Source organism: Antedon mediterranea, chromosome 7, assembly GCF_964355755.1.
Source record: "Antedon mediterranea chromosome 7, ecAntMedi1.1, whole genome shotgun sequence".
In the NCBI taxonomy this organism is placed as follows: domain Eukaryota; kingdom Metazoa; phylum Echinodermata; class Crinoidea; order Comatulida; family Antedonidae; genus Antedon; species Antedon mediterranea.
Genome location: NC_092676.1, coordinates 2,017,390 through 2,044,308, shown reverse-complemented (window position 1 = coordinate 2,044,308; position 26,919 = coordinate 2,017,390). Strand labels below are relative to the sequence as shown.

The 26,919-nt window shown below is 34.3% G+C and overlaps 1 protein-coding gene across 1 annotated transcript in view; it reads right to left on the bottom strand.

Annotated features, from left to right (window-relative positions):
• Positions 1-26,919, bottom strand: part of LOC140055629 (dynein axonemal heavy chain 5-like) — a 123,809-nt gene that overhangs the window by 39,673 nt on the left and 57,217 nt on the right. The window contains exons 5-28 of the mRNA XM_072100972.1: positions 15,373-15,435; positions 15,094-15,193; positions 14,273-14,514; positions 13,663-13,843; positions 12,841-13,199; positions 12,215-12,396; positions 11,901-12,020; positions 11,428-11,629; positions 10,494-10,589; positions 9,873-10,139; positions 7,254-7,319; positions 6,753-6,982; positions 6,442-6,593; positions 5,995-6,199; positions 5,435-5,649; positions 4,590-4,855; positions 4,088-4,288; positions 3,238-3,723; positions 2,835-2,953; positions 2,357-2,656; positions 1,812-2,052; positions 1,107-1,306; positions 489-642; positions 25-291 (exon numbers count right to left, since the gene is read on the bottom strand). Of these exons, the coding sequence (XP_071957073.1) occupies positions 25-291; positions 489-642; positions 1,107-1,306; positions 1,812-2,052; positions 2,357-2,656; positions 2,835-2,953; positions 3,238-3,723; positions 4,088-4,288; positions 4,590-4,855; positions 5,435-5,649; positions 5,995-6,199; positions 6,442-6,593; positions 6,753-6,982; positions 7,254-7,319; positions 9,873-10,139; positions 10,494-10,589; positions 11,428-11,629; positions 11,901-12,020; positions 12,215-12,396; positions 12,841-13,199; positions 13,663-13,843; positions 14,273-14,514; positions 15,094-15,193; positions 15,373-15,435 (4,914 nt within the window). The remainder of the gene's footprint in view (positions 1-24; positions 292-488; positions 643-1,106; positions 1,307-1,811; positions 2,053-2,356; positions 2,657-2,834; positions 2,954-3,237; positions 3,724-4,087; positions 4,289-4,589; positions 4,856-5,434; positions 5,650-5,994; positions 6,200-6,441; positions 6,594-6,752; positions 6,983-7,253; positions 7,320-9,872; positions 10,140-10,493; positions 10,590-11,427; positions 11,630-11,900; positions 12,021-12,214; positions 12,397-12,840; positions 13,200-13,662; positions 13,844-14,272; positions 14,515-15,093; positions 15,194-15,372; positions 15,436-26,919) is intronic.

The following is a 26,919-nucleotide window of genomic DNA, read 5'->3' as shown; positions in this document are numbered from 1 at the left end:
TAACAGCAAACATCTTCCTCTTACCTGGATTGTATGAGAATCAGAAGCCTGTCCAAGAATCTCCAACAATGCTGGATCAGACACGAAGAAGAACCTTGGAAAGACGAGTCGTTTCTTCTCCAGGTATCCAGTCAATGACTTTTGGCAAATCTCCAGCTGTTCTAGTAGATGGGGTAACAGCTGGTTCATGGTGTCATCTCCAACACAACACTGCACCACGTTGGTGTTCTCATGAGCCTTCTGCATGATCTTAACCCAGGACTTGTCAATGTTGCTGAAACGCTTAGCTTCCTAAAATTAAAAAAGAAATCTTTAGTTAACAATATCCAAAGGTAACATTTTTCTAATTTAGAACATAACAAATATGGTCTCAAATAAACAGCACAGAAGCTCCTGAAGGTCTTTGTTTCCACAACCGGCTGCCACTATGTCGAAGTCTAACAGGAGGGACTAAAATATCTCTGATTTTGTATTGTAAATTGTATTACCTGTGGCAGCTGTTTAGCGATATCTCCTCCTACAAACACAGCTTCCAAATAAACCCACAAGTTCTGTACTTGCATCCAATTTTCAATGATCTCTGTCGTGTTTGACAACTTCTGAACCCACTTCTGAATTTCTGGTTTGAAGGGAGCATTATACCTGAAAGTGGAAATTGTAAAATACAGTAGAGCCATTCTTTTAGGACATACCTACTCAGGAACACCTTCTTTGGTACCAAATGCATCTCCTAAGTGTGTGCTCTATAATGTACTAAATTTCTGACATAACATTGTTGTGAACGAAATGAGGAAAAGAATCTGATTTTAAAGTATTATTTCTAATTCAACATTTGAGGCTGTTTATGAGAGAGAGTAACACTGCCCCATAAACAAATTCTAAAGCTTCTAATAATTTTACTACTTATTAAAAAGACAAAGAAATTCTAGGGATTTCTAAAATGTTAAGCTCTGTCTAAACTATCAAACTAGTATGACAAAAAAAGTGTGATGTGCCAAAATATGGTAGTGATATGACATCATCATGTCGATATATGGGCCCATCACATTTGTTGTCACATAAAGTTTGATAGTGTAGACAGAGCTTTAACATTTTTCATGACTAACCTGTTACTCATGAGAGAACCAAGAACCATGAGGCTGTCTTCCATCAATGAGATAGTGTCTGTCGTGGCATCTCCTTTCAACATCAATTCACCTCTTGTCTTGAAGGATATGAACTGGAAGTCTTGCTGACTCCACTCTAGCACAACTTGTTTCAGCTTGGCTTCGATGTCTTTCTCTTTTACTGCTGAAATGCAGACATCCTGAAATACAACATAAATTGGTAGTAAGTGATAGTAAGGTAGGAACTGGTATATTTAATAAGAGACAGAAACGCATGTTTAGCTTGAAATACTGACCTTGTGAGGTAGACTGTAGAGAATGAGGAGTATTTAAACAAAAATCAGGTCTGGCTGCAAGTGGCCAAAGCGAGTTTAATTTACTGTTCTTTAATAGTACTGTTATTTAGAGTAATACTGTAGGGAAGGAACTGGTATATAATGTTAATAGATGTAAAGATAATTAGCTTCCATGAGTTTATATTTTGGTTTATTGCGAGCCTTTTGTTCATCATCATTCTCCATTTAGCGAGTATTAACAAAAAAAGCGTGTTTACAGTAGCTTAATAAAATCGAGAATGCGGTAGACTGTGAAGAAGACTCTTAAAAAAAAGTCAGGTTTGAGAGTATGTTTTTTATTATTTATAATTTGTTTTGCAATACCTTGATTTCTGAAAACAGTAAATATATACTTTAGTTCATTTATTACCTCGATATCTTCTTTAAATTTCAACAAAGGAGCCATCATGATATTGCGCAATTGGAATGCATCGGATTCCACGTCAAACGTATGACTAGTAAGCTTCGCTAGCCTGTCCCAGTGACGTGTCTTCATAGCCTTGTTGGCCATTAGTTCCAACAACGGACAACATTCATTGAAGTCATCAATCTTCTTCTTCAGATCTAAGAATGCCTGCCAATCCTTTAGTGCTTTGGGAAGCTTTCGACATCTTGAAAAAAAAAATAAATATTGTTATTTGACCTTTTTAAATCGAAATTGTAGTAAATCGAAATGTCTTTGTACTTTTATGAAGCAAATAAAGTTTTGTGTATTTTGTAATTTAGTATATTGAAATAGAGTTTCATAAATTGATCAATCTTAATTGTAATACTGATAACTATGGGCCTGTTCAACTTAAGTTGGTAACTTACCCGACCAAAGTTAGTGATAATTGTGTGTGAATAACTAACTGTGTAAATAACTAAGCCTGAACAGTCCCAGTAATATGAGTAATAACACAATTCTTCACTTACTTGTTTTGGAAGTCTAACAACTCCTGGTTGATTTTCTCAATATCGACTTCAACCCATGGAATATCATAATAGCCATTGACGTTATCAATAACAAGATTATACAGTGTATACAGCTTCTGTAGCAGTCTCAGCTCTTTGTTGATACGTTGTAGATCTTGGTATTCTGTGATTGGAAGACCAAACAACTCCTCTCCTCCAGAGTAGGTCTCATACTTCCTCCAAAGTTCATCAAACCTAGCCTGGAAAAGCTGGAGTCGCTCACTAGCCTCAGTCGGTGGGATTCCATGCACCATTGGCCCACTGTTTGAAAAGAAGTAAAAGTTAGAAAAGTAATAATTGAACAATAAATATTTCAATATTCATATTTCAACTAATACAAACTAGGCAAGAGGAATATGGCGTAATGGTAAGAGAATCAAGACTAGCATGTGAGAGACAGGGTTCGAGAGCTATAAAATTTAAGTGAAAAGAAAATTACCTGGTTTCATAATCTGAATAGAAGGCTTGAACTTTGCCTTGGTATTGTGCCACGCCCTCTAGGAGGTTAGACTTGAATTCTGGTTGAATGATCAGAAGATGTGATTGAACTTGTAATGCCTGTCAGAATATTGAAAATAAAATGGCATAAATAAATTTATAATTAACATTAATGATTCAAATAATGATATTGTTTAAAGGTTTGCAGTACATGTCATGCGTTTCCAAAAAGATGTTGGGAATATCTTTGATGTTTTTGTTGTTATGCTACCTGGTGTTATGCTTCTGTCATATCACTACCATATTTAAGCATATCACTACCATATTTGGGTAAATCGCACTTTTTTTCAAACTAGTTTGATTGTGTAGACAGAGCTTTACGGAATGTATGGCAAGAGACTTACCTGAGCAGCAACCTTTTGCCAGGCGTACGTCAAGCTGTCCACCTTCTCAGCATTCCCGTCGTTAAAATGTAATTCAAACTTATTCAGCAACGTGTACGATTCCTCAATTGGCCCAATCGTCATATCAATCTTAACCTCCGACTCTCGGATCACAGACAATGCATCCATGGCTGCTCGAACATCATCAAGGTCTTTGATTGGTCGCGACAACTTCTTTTGAAGGTTGTCAATGAAATCGAAGATCTCCATCATGTCCATGCTGGCTTTCGTGTTCAATGCGCGTCCAAATGCGTTTTTCCAAGCTGTTGCTTCCGCGGTGAGGGCGTTAAGTAATTTCTCTGTTACGCATACTATTGCTCCTACTTTACGAGTGACTGGTAATTCCTCTATTGATGACTGTAAGTTTTGATAGTATCTGATTTGAGCTTCAATCTCTGACAGAAGCGGTTTCTCTTCCATAAACTGCTTTACCTTATCTTCTGGATCCTATTAAGTAAATAAACATTTTTTAGTTTAGTTTTCCTTTTTAATATTTTTATGTTAAGCTTTGTCTACGCTATTAAAATAGTTTGACAAAAAAAGTGAGATGTGACATCATAGTGTCCATATATGGGCACATCACATTTTCTTGTCATATAAAGTTTGACAGTGTAGACAGAGCTTTTTAGACAATGTATTTGCAGTCTATGTATAAAATTGAAATATGTATTTTGTATCTACAGATTAAGACTAGATTATTAAAAGCAGTGCAAATTAAGATTCCAGATACATACAAAACAAGAAGTTAAAATTCCTTGTGACATATTTCCATTGGTTTATTTCTACTACTATTGTTAAAATTAAAAGTTACCTCATTCCACAATTCTGAGAAAGACTTATAACTTGCAAGAACCTCCAGGCACTCTGCCTTGAAGGTACTGGTGATGGAGTTCAATGTAATCACAACTTTAATAATGTCCTTATGTTCCGAGATCACTTTGTACAAGGGCTTCTGGGTCATGTTCAATAGAGCAACCTTCGCATCGTCCTTGTCATCCCCTTCTTCAATTTCCTAACAAAAAAATCAGCACATAAAAGGTTATACCGTATACAGCGGGTATTTCTAGACAAGCGTTTATTTTTTTTATTATAAGTTGTTTGTAATTAACATCAATACAAGTTTGTATCATGTCATGTTTTAACCTTTTTATGTACCGCTTGGTGTTGTATTGTTTGTATTTTAACCATTTTATGATCATTTTATTAATATTTTATATACATGACAAGGAAGAGACAGAGTGCTTGACGGAATAAAATAATTGAATTAAATTGAATATCATAATAATGATATAAAAAATAAATGTTTAGTTTACCTTTATGGCGGACCTTTGATTAATCAAGGTCTGTTCCCATTGTGGGATATTCTGCGCCATCTTTAATATGACCTGCGCTGCTTTGTTCACAGTCTGTTGAACGTCGTCAAGACTCGGTCGCATTACAACAGTTGGGATTGCAAGGACGATGTCGGACTTAAAAAGAGCTATCTTGTTTTCATCGTCTTTATCGGATGCGGTAAGCGTGTACTTATTTGTTGATGTCTGCATTCTACGCTTGATTGCATCTAAGGACAATCTTGTACCTAACAATTAGGAGAAGAAATCATAAAAAGTGATAATTGTCATAAATTATATTGTAGATAATGTATCTATGTAATATTGACATTATACCACTATTGTTATCAGTACTATCTGTATTATTTATTTATATATTTAGGCAAATTGCCAAGGATAATCATAAGCAAATCCATTCACTATCCTTCTTAAATGTGGCAATCCTGTTCGCCAGACAAACATATAAACAAGATGCTCTACATAAACAGTCTTATTACAAGTCTTCGGGAATAGGGTTGTGAATCATATTGTTTGAAGGTTTGCATGGCGAAATCAAATGTTGATATAAAGTTTGCGATACACCACGTATATTAGTTCTGAAAAGAACTGTTGAGTTTCTCGATGTTACTAATATACGTGGTGTACCGCAAACTTTGTAAATTGTTAAAAAAATCCTGACATGACAAGACTCGAACCCAAGACCCTTGGATTGGTAGGCAAGCATCATAACCACCAAGCCACAACTCCACTCATACTAGTATTATTGGTGTATCATCGATACTAATACCATCAATACCATAGAAGGTGATACAAAATAAAGTACTAGCATTTGATAAGGGCCTCTGTGTTTCTTTGAGCAAAGCTTGCCATCATTGTATGATAGCTGCATGGAAGACATTCCAAGCATCGCTGCTTTTTGTTGCGTGAGTCTGGATGCACGCATGCATAGTTATCGTGGAGGCTTGTACGTCCGTTTTCGGGCAAGTTGCTTTTTAATGTTTCCACAAGTTCTTGCACTGCACGTTCCACGGCACCGCTTTGTCTACAAGAAAAAAGAGATTACAAGATTTTGATCAAAAGATGTGATATAAAAATATCAAATGTAAATGTGTGGGAATAACCTGTGTGTTTGATGCCTAACTAATCTTAATTGGGCAAAGTTGTGGACAAAGTACACAACAATACAGCTGTCATGAAACGGCACTCCTTCGTTTGTCCATGACGACACATGCTGAGACAGACCAGTAAATCGGAGTAACCCCTTACTCTTCCGAAAGATGCACTGGGTTTGATTTAAAGTGCACACAAGCTAGTATTAGAGATTCTAAGCTATAAAATAACAACAAAACAAAAAACAAAAATGATGTAAACAATTTATAAAGCTAACCTTATTAGAGATTTACATGATTCATTACACGTCTGTTCAGTTTTAACCAGAAACTCCTGAATGGTAATGGCTTCATCTGGCAGGTAACAAAGGGCAGTGGATGCCATCTCTTTCAGTCCGGTGTCAATACGGCATTCCAACAGGTCACTCAGCTCTTTTACCAGACGTTTCAAGAATGTCAACTCTTCATGAATATTCATGCTGTCTGTAATTTTATGAAAAACGTACAAGATAAACAACTTATCAACATTTACAAATGCTCTTGTTATTTTTGCTTTTTTTTATCATCAAGATATTTTTATTTTTATGCTCAAAATTTTTAATCAGTCATTTATTGCCAATATACAGTTTGTATCATACTATATTCATAATACTTGCAATTGTCATGTTAGTCTAATGTCCTGTCTTTTGCATAATATTTTTAAAATTTTAGGGGTTGACACTTACATTGGTCAATACTGAGTGATGTCCAGTTAAGTCTGGTCAGTCCTGGTTCAAGCGCTTCTTCAACACGCTTACAATAAGGAACCATGAGAGGCTGAAGCACAGATGGTATATGAGACACGATGTCCTCATATTCTTTGATTATATCAACCAACCTATGGAAAAAAATAAAATATCAAAATGAATAAAAAACATCCAAATATTAACTGATATGCTCTACTATGATACCTGACAAAAACAATAACTGAAAAAACAGTAGGTCAAGGAATCCAGGACTGTAGTCACCACTACCGTTAACCAAACTGACCACTTACATGTAATAATGTGCCTTGATTTGTTGTTCTCTTAAGACCAATGTGTGCGCTGCTTCTGGAACCTCTAAGTTCATCTTACACAAGTACTTAGTCTCAGCGATTAACTCCAACACTTGGGGGTCAAAGTTCACAAACAATTGCTTCGTTTCTGGATGACTTACAAGCAGGGATGAATTTAGTCCAGACTTTATCGCGTCAACCGCTCGGAACCAACCTCGATGAAACAGTAGCTGATACAAAACGAAATTAAAGGTTTAAAACATAAAAATCAGTTTAAAGGCTAGCTGTCCTTATGCTCTTTCTACACTATCAAACCAGTTCGACAAAAAAGTGTAATGTCCCAAATATGGTAGTGATATGCCCAAATATGGTAGTAACATGACATCATCATGTCCATATATGGGCACATCACATAATGTTTTGGATTTTCCTTGATATTTTTTAGTACAAATTATTATAATTATTTGTGTTTTATTTTTTTTCAAATAAAAATGAACCAACCTCATATTCTAGTAACACTGCTGCCATCTTGTTGAAATTACGGATAATCTTCTTGGCTTCAGCAGTCTGCAAGTGAAAAAAAGCGTAAAAACACATATTTTATGGTTATATTATAATTAAATGTAAGTCAATAGACATAAATTGAATATAGAATCATATGATTTATATGGTATATTAGATTGATAGTTTTGTAAATTTATGTTCTTAGACTATAAAGCGCTGTCTACACTATCAAACATTATGTGACAAAAAATGTGATGTGCCCATATGGTGTCCTATCCCTGCCATATTTGGGCACATCACACTTCTTTTTTCTCAAACTAATTTGATGTGCCCATATATGATGTCCTATCCCTGCCATATTTGGGCACATCACACTTCTTTTTTCTCAAACTTAGTTTGATAGTATAGACAGGGCTTAAGATTTACAGTACAATAATAAATATTTACATAGATTATTTCTATAGAGATATAATATACATTTGTTAGGGCTTTTTGTTTTTGTTTTGATATGGGACTTTTTAATTAAAAGAAACTGAAATTATAGTAAAACCCCTTATAAGAGATAAATTTCAGGAACAACAACACGACCACCAACATACCCTAAGAAACAACAACACGACCACCAACATACCCTAAGAAACAACAACACGACCACCAACATACCCTAAGAAACAACAACACGACCACCAACATACCCTAAGAAACAACAACACGACCACCAACATACCCTAAGAAACAACAACACGACCACCAACATACCCTAAGAAACAACAACACGACCACCAACATACCCTAAGAAACAACAACACGACCACCAACATACCCTAAGAAACAACAACACGACCACCAACATACCCTAAGAAACAACAACACGACCACCAACATACCCTAAGAAACAACAACACGACCACCAACATACCCTAAGAAACAACAACACGACCACCAACATACCCTAAGAAACAACAACACGACCACCAACATACCCTAAGAAACAACAACACGACCACCAACATACCCTAAGAAACAACAACACGACCACCAACATACCCTAAGAAACAACAACACGACCACCAACATACCCTAAGAAACAACAACACGACCACCAACATACCCTAAGAAACAACAACACGACCACCAACATACCCTAAGAAACAACAACACGACCACCAACATACCCTAAGAAACAACAACACGACCACCAACATACCCTAAGAAACAACAACACGACCACCAACATACCCTAAGAAACAACAACACGACCACCAACATACCCTAAGAAACAACAACACGACCACCAACATACCCTAAGAAACAACAACACGACCACCAACATACCCTAAGAAACAACAACACGACCACCAACATACCCTAAGAAACAACAACACGACCACCAACATACCCTAAGAAACAACAACACGACCACCAACATACCCTAAGAAACAACAACACGACCACCAACATACCCTAAGAAACAACAACACGACCACCAACATACCCTAAGAAACAACAACACGACCACCAACATACCCTAAGAAACAACAACACGACCACCAACATACCCTAAGAAACAACAACACGACCACCAACATACCCTAAGAAACAACAACACGACCACCAACATACCCTAAGAAACAACAACACGACCACCAACATACCCTAAGAAACAACAACACGACCACCAACATACCCTAAGAAACAACAACACGACCACCAACATACCCTAAGAAACAACAACACGACCACCAACATACCCTAAGAAACAACAACACGACCACCAACATACCCTAAGAAACAACAACACGACCACCAACATACCCTAAGAAACAACAACACGACCACCAACATACCCTAAGAAACAACAACACGACCACCAACATACCCTAAGAAACAACAACACGACCACCAACATACCCTAAGAAACAACAACACGACCACCAACATACCCTAAGAAACAACAACACGACCACCAACATACCCTAAGAAACAACAACACGACCACCAACATACCCTAAGAAACAACAACACGACCACCAACATACCCTAAGAAACAACAACACGACCACCAACATACCCTAAGAAACAACAACACGACCACCAACATACCCTAAGAAACAACAACACGACCACCAACATACCCTAAGAAACAACAACACGACCACCAACATACCCTAAGAAACAACAACACGACCACCAACATACCCTAAGAAACAACAACACGACCACCAACATACCCTAAGAAACAACAACACGACCACCAACATACCCTAAGAAACAACAACACGACCACCAACATACCCTAAGAAACAACAACACGACCACCAACATACCCTAAGAAACAACAACACGACCACCAACATACCCTAAGAAACAACAACACGACCACCAACATACCCTAAGAAACAACAACACGACCACCAACATACCCTAAGAAACAACAACACGACCACCAACATACCCTAAGAAACAACAACACGACCACCAACATACCCTAAGAAACAACAACACGACCACCAACATACCCTAAGAAACAACAACACGACCACCAACATACCCTAAGAAACAAAAAACACGACCACCAACATACCCTAAGAAACAACAACACGACCACCAACATACCCTAAGAATATCAGTTTTTCTCTTGAATGCCTTCATTGGTATGTCCACTCTTCGATACAACTGCCTGGCCCATGTGATTTTGCCAGCGACTGGGGGAACGTTTCGAGGAATGGTTGGATCATCTTTGCCTTTTTGGTACAGCTTACGCACTGTTTCTAGGTCGCGGCCATAGCTGGATAGAACTCGCATGTACTTCTCGTTCAAGTTGAGATTATCCGAAGCATTGATGCGTTCAAATTTGCCCAATAAATCCAGAGCCTTTTCAGTCTAAAGAAAATAATGTTTAAAACAATAGATATATTATTATTTAAATGGTTGTTAATTAGTCAACAATACTCATTCATAAAAATTAAAGACAACTTTTAGGTTCAATGTTATATAAATCAATAATTAAAATAAAAAATAAATAAAAATAAAATAAAAGTGATAGCATGGTATAAACGTAGATCTCTAGTACACCAGCAGTGAAGTCAGCTGATACTAAGTATCCGTCAAAGAGCCATGTGTCTTCAGAAAAGATGGCTACAATAACAGTAACAGAAATTGTTGCAAGCAAAGTATCTCATATTCATGGAAAAGATTTCTAAAAACTAAACAACGTAATATTCAAAATACACTTACAGACAAACTTCTTTCAAACCATGAATCTAAAAAGTTCTGAAGATGGGTATACACACTGTCTATTTGAACTTTGAACTCAAAGTAGTCAGCATCAAACTAAAAATAAAATGAATTTCATTATTTTTTAGCAATCCACAAATACAGTATACGTACCACCTCAATATCAACAATTTACTTTTATATATACTTCTTTCCTCCTTTTCTTTTCTACTAAAATGTTATTTGAACTTCATTACGTAATATATTCTATTATTGGATTTAAATTATGTATTAAAAGGAAAAAAAACAATACATACAAAAAAAAAAAACACCAATAATCTCTTAATAGTTTTATTTCCCTTTAATTTACGAACATTAAAATGTTATTTGAACTTCATTACATAGAAAATGGATAGAACTTTTGTATATATAATCTCATGTATACTTTTACGTGTGTTAACTAGTATCAGTATAGCCATAATAATGTGTTGATTTGTAAACTATAGTAATCAATAATATAATAATGTCTACAGTCTACATCCAATAAATCCCAAAACATAATCCACATGTATTTTAAGAGGCACTATATGTCAACAAATAATTATTAGTCCTCTCTCCATGACGGTTGTCACATAATGCTTTGTATTATATTTTATTGTATTTATATGTTTCATATGGACAGTTTGTCTGAAATAAAGTTGAATTGAATTGAATTACGTAATATATTTTATTTATTGTAAACAATACATACAAAAAAAAAACCACCAATAATCTCTTAATAGTTTTATTTTCCTCTAATTTACGAACATTAATGTATAGTGTGTATGTTTTGTTTTCTTTGAAAGCTTTGTACTGTATAATGTATTTGTTGGTTTGAATGAAATTGAATAAAATAAAATATTTCTGTTTCTTAGATTATAAATCATGGATAAAATAATTTGTTTTCTTGACTTACTTCTCCCTTTCTGTGATCCAGAATATCATAACCTTTCTTTTTGTACGTTGCGACAATTCCTTGGAATCGGATGAAAATTGATTCAATGCCTTCGATGCGTACATCAGCAAGACCGCTCAAGTTCTCTATCGTGTTCACCATGTCGGCAATCCGTTGCAGTCTTTTACAGAACGTGTCAAATTTCCCAAAGATGTAGTTTTCACTAAAAACAAGATAATTTGAACCTTAACCTTTGAACTTTAAATAGACAAAAACATATGTGATATTGATTGTATTTACTGCCACTGTTGTACATATAAAAAGTACCTTACAAAAAATACCCCGCTAATTATGAGAGTTTCTGAAGTTGGAGCACTGCCTTTTCTTAGCATTCGTCAATGATTCATGATGGATAAATTGAACAAAAATAGAGCAGTACATTTTTCAACTCTATATTTTTTTAATTTTTTTTTTCATTTTCTTTAAAATCTCACCTGAATTCAAATTGTCGTTCTTCTGGTGTCTCTTTTAACCTCTCCTTGGTTTTATGAAAACACTGCTGGTACATTTCATTCAAATAAATGCACGCATTTAGTCTTTTCAGAAGCTCTGGTCTGTAATTAAAGTATAGAATGATAATTAGAATGTGAATTATAGTGTTAACTGTCCGGTCGTACAAAATTGTGTAGTTTTGGCCAATGACCTAACTCAGAATCGTGGTATAGGTAAGTAAGCATGTTAACCCCCAAGGATTTCTGATTACATAAACGTCATGCTTCAAATTGATTGATTTAGTTAGATAACTCACCTCTCGTGTTCCCAAATTTTGGAGACTCCTTGATTGATATACCCTTTGCAGGTGTTGATCATCTGGTTGGTGACCTTTACAAAAAGAGAGGTCATCCTCTCTGAGGTGTTGTAATATCTGGAGATACTGTGGATCATTCTGATGGCATTCATCAGGCTTGGAATGTGTTCCACCATGGTTTTCTACAAAATAAGGCAAAATAAATGTGTTGTTTATATATTTAGGCAAATTGCCAAGGATAACCATAAGCGAATTCATCCACTATCTTTCTTAAAGTTAGCAATCCTGTTCACAAGACAAAAATATACACAAGATGCTCTACATTAATTAACAAAGTCTTATTACAAGTCTTTGGAAGTTGAGATTTTTTTTTCTATTTTCAAGAGAGCAAGATACTTGATACTTGATCTACAAGAACAATAGCATCTTGTACTTGTAGATCAAGTATCAAGATTTCCTGAATATAAGTAAACAAATGTTATAGATAAGTGTATATTTAATAGGAAAATTAATATTTTTATTTTTCCACTTTTCCTCAATCTTAATATATAGAATTTTTGCTACATATTTACCTAATCATGAAAAGTCAAATTAAAATTTTGAAAAGTAAAAATTCCACAACTTACTGGATCACACTTCACTAGAGGCCCAAAGAATTTATCCAAAGTGTAAAGATATTTGACGTTATCCTTGGCTTCGTTCGCTGCATCGGTGATCCTACTGTCAAGTTCTTTCCATTGCTTCAACGCTTTAGACTTAGCCAAGTGAAGCACCCCGACAACTGACTTACAACGAGGGCTCTTAATCTGCTCAAGCAGACTATTAAACTTGGCCATTCTTTGTTTCCAGTGGTCTAGTTCAGCAGTCGGCCCGATATCATCGGCCTCTTTTCGCATCTGTTCACTCTCAGTTAGAACTTGCTCTATCTGCCTTGCCCATAGTTGGATCAGCGCTTCCAGTTTGTCTACCGTGTCGGGAACTGATGCTGAACAATTCAAAACAACTGGGCATTAACTTATATCACAAAGTCATTATATACTAATTAAAATTCTACATAAAATTTGGAAATAATTAATCATGGTAATAAGAAATGGTTTTAAATCAGATCATTATCATAGTTATGATGATACTGATAATGCCCATTTGTATAGTGACATTCCATCGAACATTGTTCATGTCGTGTTATTCATGTGATGTTACCCTTTTAACTACATGCTTCTCTCCTATAGGCCAAGGCATGTGCCTCCAATTCAGGTTCTCTCTTGTCTAGCTAAATAATCAACTTTATCATTGCCATATTGAACATTACTTTAGCATTGGCATCACCATCCCCCCCTCTCATTAACATCATTGTGGTCATCATCATCACCAGCATCACTATCATCAACTTAAAAATCATCCTCATCATTGTAATCATTAATCTTATCTTTAACATCATGATCACTTACCAGCTACTTGGAAGTCAGCAGGTGTCTTCAATGTATCTAACATTGACTCCAGATACTCATGCTCAGCCAGCTGGATATGGCCATCCATGTTAGCCTTGGCACCAGACAGCATGCCAACAAATCGCTCTAACTGCTCAAGGAATTCTGACATCTGGTTATTGTTGGTCAATTCGCCCCAACTCTAAACAGCCAAAAGAATATGAAATCATTTCAGTATTTAATATAGTAGAAACCCTAATTAGGGAATACCTTTCAGTCCGAACAAAGTGTCATTTTAAATGGGAATGTTGCCATAATAATGCTCTCTAGTGAACAGGATTGGCTGCAGTTTTGAAACATAAACTTTATGCTTTGTAGTATTTTTTATTGTATTTATATGTTTCATATGGACAGTTTGTCTGAAATAAAGTTGAATTGAATTGAATTTTTATTGTCCCTCCTCATGGGAACATGTCCCCTTTATACTTAATAGAGATGTCCCCCAAATAGGGATGTCCGAAAGAAGGGGTTCTACTGAAAAATCTAGTATTAATTACCTCTTAGCTAAGTTTTATCTTAAGAAGCTTGCAAAGAAAATTTGATTAGAATTATTGAGATGATTGCATGTTACCTCTTGACTCTTCAGGCAAGGAACAAGAACTTTTGAGAACAGCATACTGAATCCATCTAGAAGCTTCCCACCATTACAATCAACAAACGTAAATGTGACCTCTTGAGCAATGTTAGCCACAGTGATGGGCTTGCTGGTGGGACGTAGGAAGAAGTAACAGAGCCCATTGACTCCTTCCGCGGTACCTGTAGTGATGAACACACGCTTCTGATGCGGAATAGTTCCCACACTAGCTGTATCTCCTGTAAATAACGTTGAAATTGATAAATACTTAACTTAAATTCAAGTTCAAGATGCCCAAGTAAGAGAAAAAATAATTCAATTGTTTTTAATTTTGCAGTGTAGAAAAATCAATGAATCAAAAATCTTGTCTGTCTGTTTCTTAACTATAGTATAAGATTTAGTTTCTTTATTTGCATTTATTAGAACATCCAATCCTATATACTACTAATATACTATAATACTATTATTATTATTAGCATTTCTAATATCTGTAAATTAGTTTATTAAGGCCAAATTACACAGACGAGCTGTAACAGTAATAAAAATATAGAATCTATGTTATTCCTTATAACCATTTACACACAACGCAGAGTGGATGGGTGATTTTCATTCAGGATAGACACAGAACCTCGTGGGACAATCTACGAGGTTTTCCGCTTACCTTTACTGCTCGTCTGTGTAAATTTGTCTTTATGATGTTTGGTAGACCATGCTATATTTACTAGGCGTAATGAAAGCGTGACACTGTAGCTTCCTTTAACAGAATCACTGCCATGTTTCCTCCCTTAACCATGATTAAATATTAAACTACTTCTTACCTGAACGAGAGTACAGCGTCTCCCTACCGCCAGCCTCTTGGTGGAAAAACATAAGTTTACGTGAACCATCAACAGCAAAGAAATCAGCAATCAAGTCAAACTAAATGTTTAAAAAAATTATTTACATAAGTAAAATGAGAAATAATTGATCATTCTTCTTTATCAAGATATAAAAGAACAAATGTTCAAAAAGACAACTTTGATCATAACAGAGTTTTTCGGTAAAGTTCAGTATGTACTAGTGTATATACAAAATATATTAAAAATCATTTTACTTACTTTCTCATCTCCCAGTAAGAAATCTTCAATCTGACTCACTTCTAGTCTTGTAGCCTCGGCAAGCTTGATAGGAAAATATAAATAATAATAACAATGAAAGTCTCAACAAATGACCTTTGGGTCAATAAGGGGGAAACATTATTAACTATTTACCAGTATAAATCATTTCTAGATAGAAACAAAATAGGTTGTTTTATTTGTGTTTTTATCTTTTTAAACATAAATAAAAAATGTTATATAAAAATATATTTATACTGTAGCTTATGGTGGTATAAAATTATACTTCTATGTTCAAAATGTTATATAAAATGTCTTTCTATATTTAACTTTGCAAAAGAATGTACAAGAAATAACTATGGTGACTAACATTGTGGATAGATTATTTTTTAATTGCTAGAATCTAGAACATGATCAAATCAAGATTAATTTATAGGTCCATGATGTACAACAAGTAAGGAAACCAATAAGTATAACGGTGCAATAAAAACATCCGTAAAATTTAGCTTTAAATATTGTAAATATGAAGCCTATAACATCCATATAACTACTTCCTTAAATTACTAATAATATATATAACAAATGTGACAGGGGGATCCTGTCACAGTGATAACCCTTTGCAGGAAATGGGATAACCCAATGTCCTCTAGGAATGTAGATGGGCGTACTTGTACCTCATTACCAGTCAGTCCTCAGCTTCTGTAGAATACATTTTAAACTTTTCCTTTTTTTGATCAAAACCAACTGAATTCCAGCTGGGGTGAGTCAATATGTTTCATTATTATAAGTTACTATATGTATTAATTAAAGTTAAGCTATGGTATAGCGACCAATGGTCGTATGTATATTGCTATGATTTTATGTTTATAGTATCATCAAGTTTCGTATGTAAATGTCACAACTTGTTAAACTTTATTTAAGTTAAGTTGTTGAAGTAAGGGATATTGTGCGCATAGTTAGTCCCTAGTCAAGAATGATGGGTCGGATGTAAATTCCGTATTTCTCCGAAACCCATCTACAGTAATTGATGAGCTTTTGTATTGAGATACAATCGAGTCGATAAATCATTAGTAATTTGTATATGACCATTGGATATTATATGTGTTGATTAATCATTAAGTAATTATTATTAGAACATTTTACTGTATTAGATTTAGATAGGGTGACAAGGCTCTCATGCCAACTTTACCATGGAGGTATACCTCCATGCTCATACTAAGGTATGGCACGCCAGGACGGACAAAACCGTTCAGAAAAGTTAAATATACTTGTTGCGCCCAGACAAAAACCAGAGTAGGATCATTTTTGGTGTTCGCAGCAAAATGACGGATCGTTATTTATGTGAAATATTTGACCAATTGGTGGCGTTCTACAAACCCTTACTGCGCATGTCTACTAAAATAATTCTCAACAACTAGCGATGTGTGTATAAAAACAACTCGACCGGTAGCGATGTGTGTTTAAAACTCGACCGGTAGCGCGATGTGTAAAGCTCGACCATTAGTGATGTGTATAGTTTGTCATTAACTACTAGTGCTGTGTGGTAAACTCGACCGATAGGTATGTGTCTAGTCGATCTCGACTAGTAGGGATTGTAAACTCAACAGCTAGGGATTGGCATTTGAAATGGTTTTGTCCGTCTTGGCGTGCCATACTAAGGTACAGTAGGCTACCTAGGTTAAGTAGGGTCACATTGTTTTTAGTAGCGGTAACTTCTTTGGAATGTCAACTCTATAAGCAGCATTGGGAAACCAGATGTTTCCATGGCAACAGAGGCCTGTTTTATCTCGGCCTATCAATCAATACTGTAACAGTATTATAAGGCCAGGGATTGAGTATGTATTGGGATTAGTATACTTATATTGATAGCTTATGTTAGCATTGGTAATAGTAGTGTTGTAGTATTTTTATAATACTATGCTAAAGCATTAACTTCTCACTGTTTTAATCTATATTATTACACTATCTTTGACATATATTATATTTAGCGTTACTTTAGAATTATTGTTATTGGCGTGCGTGTACGGTTGATTCATATCATGATCATATATAGGCAAGTAGAAGATATAAAAACTAGGATAAATCCCTTACTGTAGTATAATAAATTGATGTGTTAAAGCTGATAAAGATTAAGCATTTTGCAGGGAAGGGGTCTTTAAGCATTTTGCCATGTTTCATACAGCTTTGCTTGACCTCGAATTTAATATGTTTTTCTTTTATGCTATAGGGTTTTTCCAGAGTCTATGTGAATAAAAGATCCATTGATACACAAATGTCTGACGTGCCGTTCATTATCGTGTGTCACACAAACAATTATGAAAACTCTTGACGTGGTTGGCAAGCAATATTGAGAATCAAATTAAAGTAGGCAGGTTGCAAAAAAATTCAAGTTGTTTTTAAGTTTGTGGTAGTGAGATGACACATTTCTAGTACTGGGACATACAGTACCATTCCACTGGATAGGTTTTGAGTAACAACAGTTTTATTAGCAAAAAAAAATAATAGAAATATTATATTTTGCCTTCTGGACATAAAATGTCCTTTAGGACTTCCTGTATAAAAAGGGTTAGGGTTACTGCTTTATATATCTTCCTTGTTGGTATATTATACCACTATTAAGAACACAATCAGTCTTTGAACTAAATGTATTTATGAACCACATCAAGACAGAAATTTTAAAGATGCAACTTCTTAATATCACGTTTATAATTGTGACCTGGTTGTTGTTACTCAAACATGGAGCATCAAAAGAGTTGGTACAATTTGACAGCAGGTTTTACTACCTGCAAACACGACAATCTGTGATAATGACACAATCAAGTAAAAATTACACATATAGTGTGGGGGGAAAAGATTTCAAAATGAAATGTCCACTTTTCATTTCTTTTGGTAACCAACATGGAATATACACATGTCAAGATGATGATAATTCACACTATGTGGTACCTTCATCAGATGTTATACAGAGCAGATATCAACCATCGCATGTAAACCTTTACTGTGACAATATTAAGAAAGACATCATTGAAGGAGAGGGAGTACACATGTCATGTGACATAAGGAAAAATGACAAAATCCAATATGAAGTGACAATTGGTTGGATCCAAGGACAACACAACATTACACAGTTTCATCATCTAGATACTGACATTGCAATTTATCAGACTTTATTAAAAGGTTTTCATTCTGGAGAAGGCATATTTTTTCACTGTATTTTAATAATGGATACCGATAAAGATATTTATTGTTACACATTGATATTGCCAGTTTACCCTCAATTAATTGTAGAGGTAAAGATGTTGTATGAAACACCTGAAGGTGATGTTAACCAGAATTGCTTCAAATGTTATGCAGAAGGTAGATCTGTTGATAAAACAATTAATTGGAGTTTGAATGGTGAGGAATTCAAGAATTACAATGAAACTGATGAAAGATGCTTTGGTAATTTACCAGCTGGTGACTACACTGTGAAGTGTCTGGTGAGTACTGATGTTCAGAACAGATCTGATGAGATAACATTCACAATTCAAGATACTAAAAACAAGAAGTCTAAAATAATAATACTAATGGTAACAAGTAACATCATATGGATAGCTGTACTTGTGTGTGTTGTGTGTTATTATGAACAACAAAAAAGGAAACATCCCAACACACCAGCTGTGCACTTTCAAAGAAACATTGACACAATTAGTGTGGGAGACACAAATGATGTTCTGCAAATGAATGCAGAAGATGAGGTTCACTGTTCAGTTGATGACAGAACAGCAGAAAAGTTGTATGTTAGTTCGGACACTGTGATTGAAAAGAAGAGGTTACAAAATGCAAGAAAAAAGAGTGGGTGGTGAGCATATATTATGAAACGCCAGATTGGTTTGTTTGTTTGCTTGCGAATTGAATCTACAACATGATCAAATCAATATCATCTAACACAACAGAAACCAACACCCTTATATACCAAGCAATGTAAAGGATTAGACATTTGTACAGAATTAAATAACCAAAATAATAGGCTAATAGGTAACATTCCAGAGGAAAAATAGATATGAATAAAATATCAGTAAGTTCTCATTCAGAGAGAATTATTAATAACACCAATTAGAAAACAAAAATATGTAATAATATATAAATGTATAGCCATATAGGAAACAGCAAGTGATATACTGGAAAATAAATAAATCTGAAATGGTTAACATGAAGAATACTGTATGCGTGCTAACTTTTTCACAGAATGTAGGTAATTCATGTAATTTGTAATGAATGTGTTTTATGTTCTGCATAAATCTGATATTGTTTGATGTTTTTATATTAGTAATAAGTGGTTTGTGCCAGGGTTGCCAATGTAGAAACATTATCTTGAATCATCTTAGTTATGCGGATGATTGTCTGGTCTCCATCAATTGGTACATGTTTGTGAAGAGTTTTCGCAAGAGAATGATGTTTTATTTAATGATAAGAAATCTTTTTGTATGTGTTTCTGTCCTCGTACATGCAAACTTGAAGGTAATTCTATTACTAAACTTTTTGGTAAAAAACTTGCTTATGTTGAGAAAGGTTTGTCATATTCTTATGTGTGATTGCAGTGATGAGGCTGACATTCAAAGTCAGTACAGATCTTTATGTATTAGAAGCAACTCACTCAATCGCAAATTTATGAAATGCTCTACCAATGTTAAATGTTGTCTCTTTAGATCTTACTGTATTAATATGTATTGTGCAGCCCTTTGGTGTAACTATCGTATGAAGAATATTAGATCTCTTAATGTATGTTACAATAATGCTCTGCGCCGTATACTTAATGTCTCTAGAAGTAGCAGTGCCAGTGCAATGTTTATTGAACATGGTGTCCCTTCCTTTAATGAGTACATGCGAAAATCTACCTATGGTTTTATGCAACGTATGTTGAATAGTGGTAACATCCTTGTTGCTTGTGTTTGCAAAAATATGCTCCATAACTCCAAAATGTATTGTAGATGGAGAAGCAGTCTATATACTTAAGTTTAAAGTTTACGATTTTTTATTTCTCTTTTTTTCTATTTATACGTTTATTAATATGGATGATATTTCCGAAATAAAAAGAAATTGAATTGAATTAGCATATTTCTATTCTAATTAAATTATCATAGATTATTTTAGATTCTTGGCATTTGATTGGAAGATTGTGGATCACATGATACCAAAGAAATGTACTATAGCACTCTTTCTTATTAGTGCAGTGTCATTATACAACAAGTTAAAACAATTTTATAAATCAAAAATATATAAAATTAGTAATTATACCCGCCCCAGGGCGTGTTTCAAAATTAGTTTACAGCCTTCTCAGTACTTAACACCCGACGCCAGTATCTGTCTATACTCACCAACCTCCACCCCTCTTCAATAACACCCCATACTCTTTCTTAAAAACAAATTCTTCCCAGTGATGGATAAATTCAATTCAACCTAAGCTTCGATCCTAGGTGGCGGATGATGTTCAAATACAGCTTAAAACATTCCCGGTACAATTGCGGTCATTTTGATACCCCATATGTAAGATTACGTGCAGTAACAAAAATTTGTATAACGAACAAACAAACAAACAAACAGACAGACGTACAAACTCTCTCACTTATAATATAGATAATATAGATAAAATAACAAATACACAAGATATTTTTGTGTTCTTAATCTTTACAGAAAACAATTATCATTGTTATTTTTGTAAAAATTAGTTTCAGTAATTAAGCATACTAGATATTCTTCCTTGTTGTGATTACAACCTAGACTTTCTGTATAAAATGTAAATAAAATTAGTTTATAAATTCAAATAACAGTTTCAGGCCGCATTAGGACTTTGATTGTTAGATTTAACCAAACCGCATCAATGAGAGAGGTTTAACGATGATTTTTGCCATAAAATTAGTTTCGTTATTGCAGCAAAAAAACAACTCCAATAAAGTAAATATATTCTTCTATGTTGCCATACTGTAAAAAGACATTGCAAACACAACTTAGTCTCTGACAGCATCACGATTTAAAGGTTGGATTTTCATAAACTGCATCAATACAGAGGATTTTAAAGATGAGTTTAAAATTGCTAAACCATGGTGACATGTCTATTGATGATATCAAGATATAGAGCTTCACAACAATTTCAAGGAGAGTTTTATTATCTATCATACACTAATCTTCCTGTGATAATTACACTATCAAGTTATCAAGATTTTGATAATTTGTATGGAAGAGACGTCACAATTAAATGCCCACTTCTTATTTCCTTTGGTCAACCACAAAAAGGAATATACACATGTTACGATGATGATAATTTACAATATTTGCTTCCTTCATCGGATGATGTACAATGGAGAAGAGCTCAACCAGACTTTGTAAGAGCTGATTGTGAAGATATAAAAGACATCATTGAAGGAGAAGAAGTAAACATTTCATGTGACATCAGAAAATATAACATCAACCATATGACATCACAATTAGTTGGATCCAACGAAAACACAACATTACACAGTATCATAGTGCAGATACTGATATTACATTTGACTTTTAAAGGTTTTAATTCTGGCGAAGGAATATTTATCTACTGTATTTCATATTATTACTTAACTAATAGGAGCATAAGGTGCTACACATTGATATTGCTGGTTCACCCTAAATTAAAGGTAGAGGTTAAAAGGTTATATGATACACCTAAAGTTGATGTGAACCAGAATTGCTTCAAGTGCTATGTAGAAGGTGGATCCGGTGACAGAACCATTTATAATTGGAGTTTGAAAGGAGAGGAATCTTAGTATCAGTATTACATTACAATGAAACTGATGAAAGATGCTTTAGTAATTTACCAGCTGGTAACTACACTGTTAAAGCCCCATTCCCTACGTTTTTTAGATCTAATTTAAGATCACAAACTATATTTAATGTAAAAATAATACTATATGGTCCTATTGCGATAACTTTTTTCGTCTTTAAACGGTTAAAAATGTGAAAAATAATCCGATTCTAATAATTATAGCGGCCCGCTAAAAATCCCAGAATGCATTGCGCGCGGATTGATATTTTTGTTTTTCACCTATAATTCGCCCACTTTTCGATCGATCGTGAGGCCAAAACAAATGGAAGACTCCTAACTTTTCAGCGAAAATACCGGGTTTTCCCCAATTTGTAACGGAGTCTGGCAAAAATAGAAAGACAATTAATGCAGCAACTATACAACGTCAGGCTAGGTATATAGCTCGCGTACGATGTTCGTACGTTACCGATGTTTACCAGCTAGGCCTACAAAACTAAGCCTAGCTAGGCTAGGCCTAAGACCGTCCACGAGAGGTCGATCGCCGCGAGCTACTTAGGTAGTGCATTGTTTCTCACTTTTTATCATAATTTACCATAAAACGTACATTTAAGACAAGGAATGACATGGTTTAATGTTTTTAAAGTGATATATATGTATTATTTTCCAAAAAACGTCCAAAATTGCAGGGAAGGGGTCTTTAAGTGTCTGGTGAGTACTGATGTTCAGAACAGATCTGATGAGATAGAATTAAAGATGTTATGGTAACAGAAAGACTAACAACATTTCAAGATATCAAATTTGGCATGCCGACAAAAAGCAAGAAAACTAATCAAATGACCATAACATTTGTAACAAGTACTATCATAGGCCTACTGATAGTTTTACTTGTGTTTGTTGTGTGTTGTTATGAACAACAAAAGAGGAAACATCGCAACACAGCTGTACCAGCTATGCATTATCAAAGAGGCATTGATACAATTAATGTTGGTGACAATTCTAATGTTTTGCAAACCATTGAAAAAAATGAGCTTTACTGTTCAATTGATAATCATGCAGAATAAACCAAACATCCCTATGTTAGCATACAGTAGACACTGTCATTGAAAACAAGATGCAAGAAATGAGAACAGACTGACTATGTTAACTCTGACACTGTAATTGAAAAGAAGAGGTTACAAAATGCAAGAATTGAGACACAGCAGAACAGGCTATATTTTACCAAATAATAGGCTAATAGGTGACATTTCACAGGAAAAATAGAATAAAATACAGTAAGTTCTTATTCAGAGGGCAAGTTTCATTATTAATTAGAAACACCAATTAGAAAACAAAAAGTAAAAATTATATATATGTATAGCTATAACTCCAAACTCTTTCTAAACCGCAGGGGATATACTGGAAAATAATTTGTAATTGTAAAATGTGTTTTATGTACTGCGTAAATTTGAATTAAATCATCCTTATTTTAGATTGGATCATTTTATTGGAGGATTGTGGAAGTTACAGTCAAACAATTTAAAAACCTAAAATATATAAAATTATAAAAAAATAACAAATACAGAAAATATTTTTGTGTTCTTAATCTTTATAGAAAACAATTATCATTGTTATTTTTACAAACTTAGTTTCAGTAATTAAGCATACTAGATATTCTTCCTTGTTGTGATTACAAACCTAGACTTCCTGTATAAAATGTAAATAAATTAGTTTATAAATGCAAATAACAGTTTCAGGCCGCATTAGGACTGATAGTTAGATTTAACCAAACCGCATCAATGGTTTAAAGATGACTTTGAAATCCTTTAATCTGTTGGTGATCTGTGTTTGTTGATATTCAGACATGTAGGAGCTTAAAGACATCTTGTACAATTTCCCCAAAAAAAAAAAAAAAAAAAAAAAAATAATAATAATAAAAGAATAACTAAATAGAATAATACACAACCAAATACAGTAGAGCTAGCAAAACAGAGTTGAAGGAGCAGTGTCTTCACATATGAAGTTGGCTCCTAATACGAAGAAGAAGAAGAAGAAGAAGAAGATAGCGAGTTTAAATGTGACTCAAAATACCTTCCACTGTCTTTAACAATTGTAGCATCAAATTGGGTAGTGGAACTGTAATGTAAAAAGAAACATGACAACACCACAACCTGCTGTGTACTATCAAAGAAACAGTGGTGCAAGTGTGGTTGAGAATTCATCTGATGTTCTACAGGCAAATGCGGAAGAGGAGGTTTACAATTAATGACACAGCAGAACATGATGAAAATGCATAGATGTAATATACGGTATATACTGTGATGTAAAAAACAGAAATGTTACTGTATTCTTCAAATGTATAAAAAGCCTGCAAATTATCAAATAAATAAAATTTAGCAACAGAATATTGAAAAATTGTAATTTGTTTAAATCTACAACATGATTAAATCAATATCATATAACAAGAAGGAAACCAACAAGTTCACGTAATGCAATAAAAAAAATGTTAAAACTTCCGTACAGGATTCAATCTAAAATTAGTTTTAAATATTGTAATGGGAAACCTACAACATCTAATAATGTACTTCCTTAAATTACCTAATGTACTATTATTAAAACACAAACAATCAGCAGGCATATTGATAATCAAATTAAAGTAGATGGTTGCTAAAAGACAGGTTATTTTGTGTTTGTGGTGATGGGATGACACATTTCTAGTATTAATAGGTACAGTAAGTACTATAAGCTGGTTTTTTTTCCCCCCATTTCACAAAATGCACAAATGTTATAGTTTCAATATACTGTAATTGTAAGCAGCCAAAATCATATTCTATCTTCTTGGCATAAACTTCCCTTTAAAGACTTCCTGTTAAAAACCTTTACAACAAAATCCCCCAAGTATATTTTTCCTTGTTGGTATATCGTAAACTATTAGTAAAATTACTCAGTCTCTGACGATGTCTGGACTTTAGGGGTTAGATTTTATAAACTGCATCAAGACAGAGAGGTTTTAAAGATGGCTTTGAAATTCCTTAATATCATCTTTGTACTTGTGACCTAGTTGTTGATAATTAGACATGGAGCTTCAAGAGAGTTTGTACAATTTGACAGAAGGTTTTATTACCAATCATACACTAAGCAACCTGTGACAATCAAATCATCAAGTAAATATGATGTATTTCGTATAAGTGGAAAGGATTTCAGAATTAAATGTCCACTTTTCATTTCTTTTGGTAACCAAACAGGAATATACACATGTCAAGATGATTATAATTTACAATATTTGCGACGTTCATTGAGGGTACATAGAACATGGGACCTATCTCAATCATACATAACACTTTATTGTGAAGATATGAAAGACGCCATTGAAGGAGAGGAAGTAAACATTTCATGCAACATGATCAAGAAATATGGCTACATCCAAAATGATGTCACTATTGGTTGGATCCAAGGAAAGCATAACATTACACAGTTTCATCAAACAGATACCAAGAACACTACATTTAATCAGACTTTTAAAGGTTTTCATTCTGGAGAAGGATTATTTTTTGTATGCATGTCATTCAAGTATACCCATTATGTGAGTATCTACTGCCACACATTGATATTAACAGTTCACACTCAATTGAAAATAAAAGTTAAAAGATTATATGAAAAACCTGAAGTTGATGTGAACCAGAATTGCTTCAAGTGCTATGCAGAAGGTGGATCTGGTGACAAAACAATTTATAATTGGATGCTGAAAGGAGAGGACTTCCAGTATCAGTATTACAATGAAACTGATGAAAGATGCTTTAGTAATTTACCAGCTGGTAACTACACTGTTAAGTGTCTGGTGAGTACTGATGTTCAGAACAAATCTGATGAGATAGCATTTACACTCAAAGATAGCATCTTTTCAACAGACAGACTGACAACATATCAAGCCAACTATCAAGACAAAACCTCCAATGACGACATGCCTACACAGTCTCGGAGACCTAATACAACAACCATAATATTGGTAACAAATATTATTATATTGATAGTTTTACTTGTGTGTGTAGTGTGCTGTTATGAATACCAAAAGAGGAAACAGCAAAAGACACCTGTACCAGTTGTGCACTTTCAAAGAAACATTGACACAATTGGTGTTGGTATTACTTCTGATGTTCAGCAAATTAATGCAGAAAATGAGGTTTACTGTTCAGTTGATGACAAAACAGCAGAACAAGCTGAAAAGTTGTATGTTAACTCTGACACTGTGATTGAAAACAAGAGGTTACAAAATGCAAGAAATGAGAACAGAGAGACATCAGAACAGACAGACTATGTTAGCTCTGATGCTGTGATTGAAAAGAAGAGGCTACAAAACGCAAGAAATGAGAACAGAGAGACAGCAGAACAGACTGACTATGTTAGCTCAGACACTGTAATTGAAAAGAAGAGATTACAAAATGCAAGAAATGAGGACAGAGAGACACCAGAACAGACTGACTATGTTAGCTCTGACGCTGTGATGGAAAACAAGAGGTTACAAAATGCAAGAAATGAGGACAGAGAGACAGCAGAACAGACTGACTATGTTAGCTCAGACACTGTGATGGAAAACAAGAGGTTACAAAATGCAAGAAAAAAGAGTGGTGAGCATAAATATTACGAAACACCAAATTAGTTTGTACTGGAGTCCCAATAATACAAAAGAAAAATTGAAACCAAAATTAGCTATAAATATCTTTGAACACACATTGGTTCAACTGGTAATGTTTAAAGTAAGAAGTCTTTATTTTGTTTAGTTTATTTGATAGTTGGCG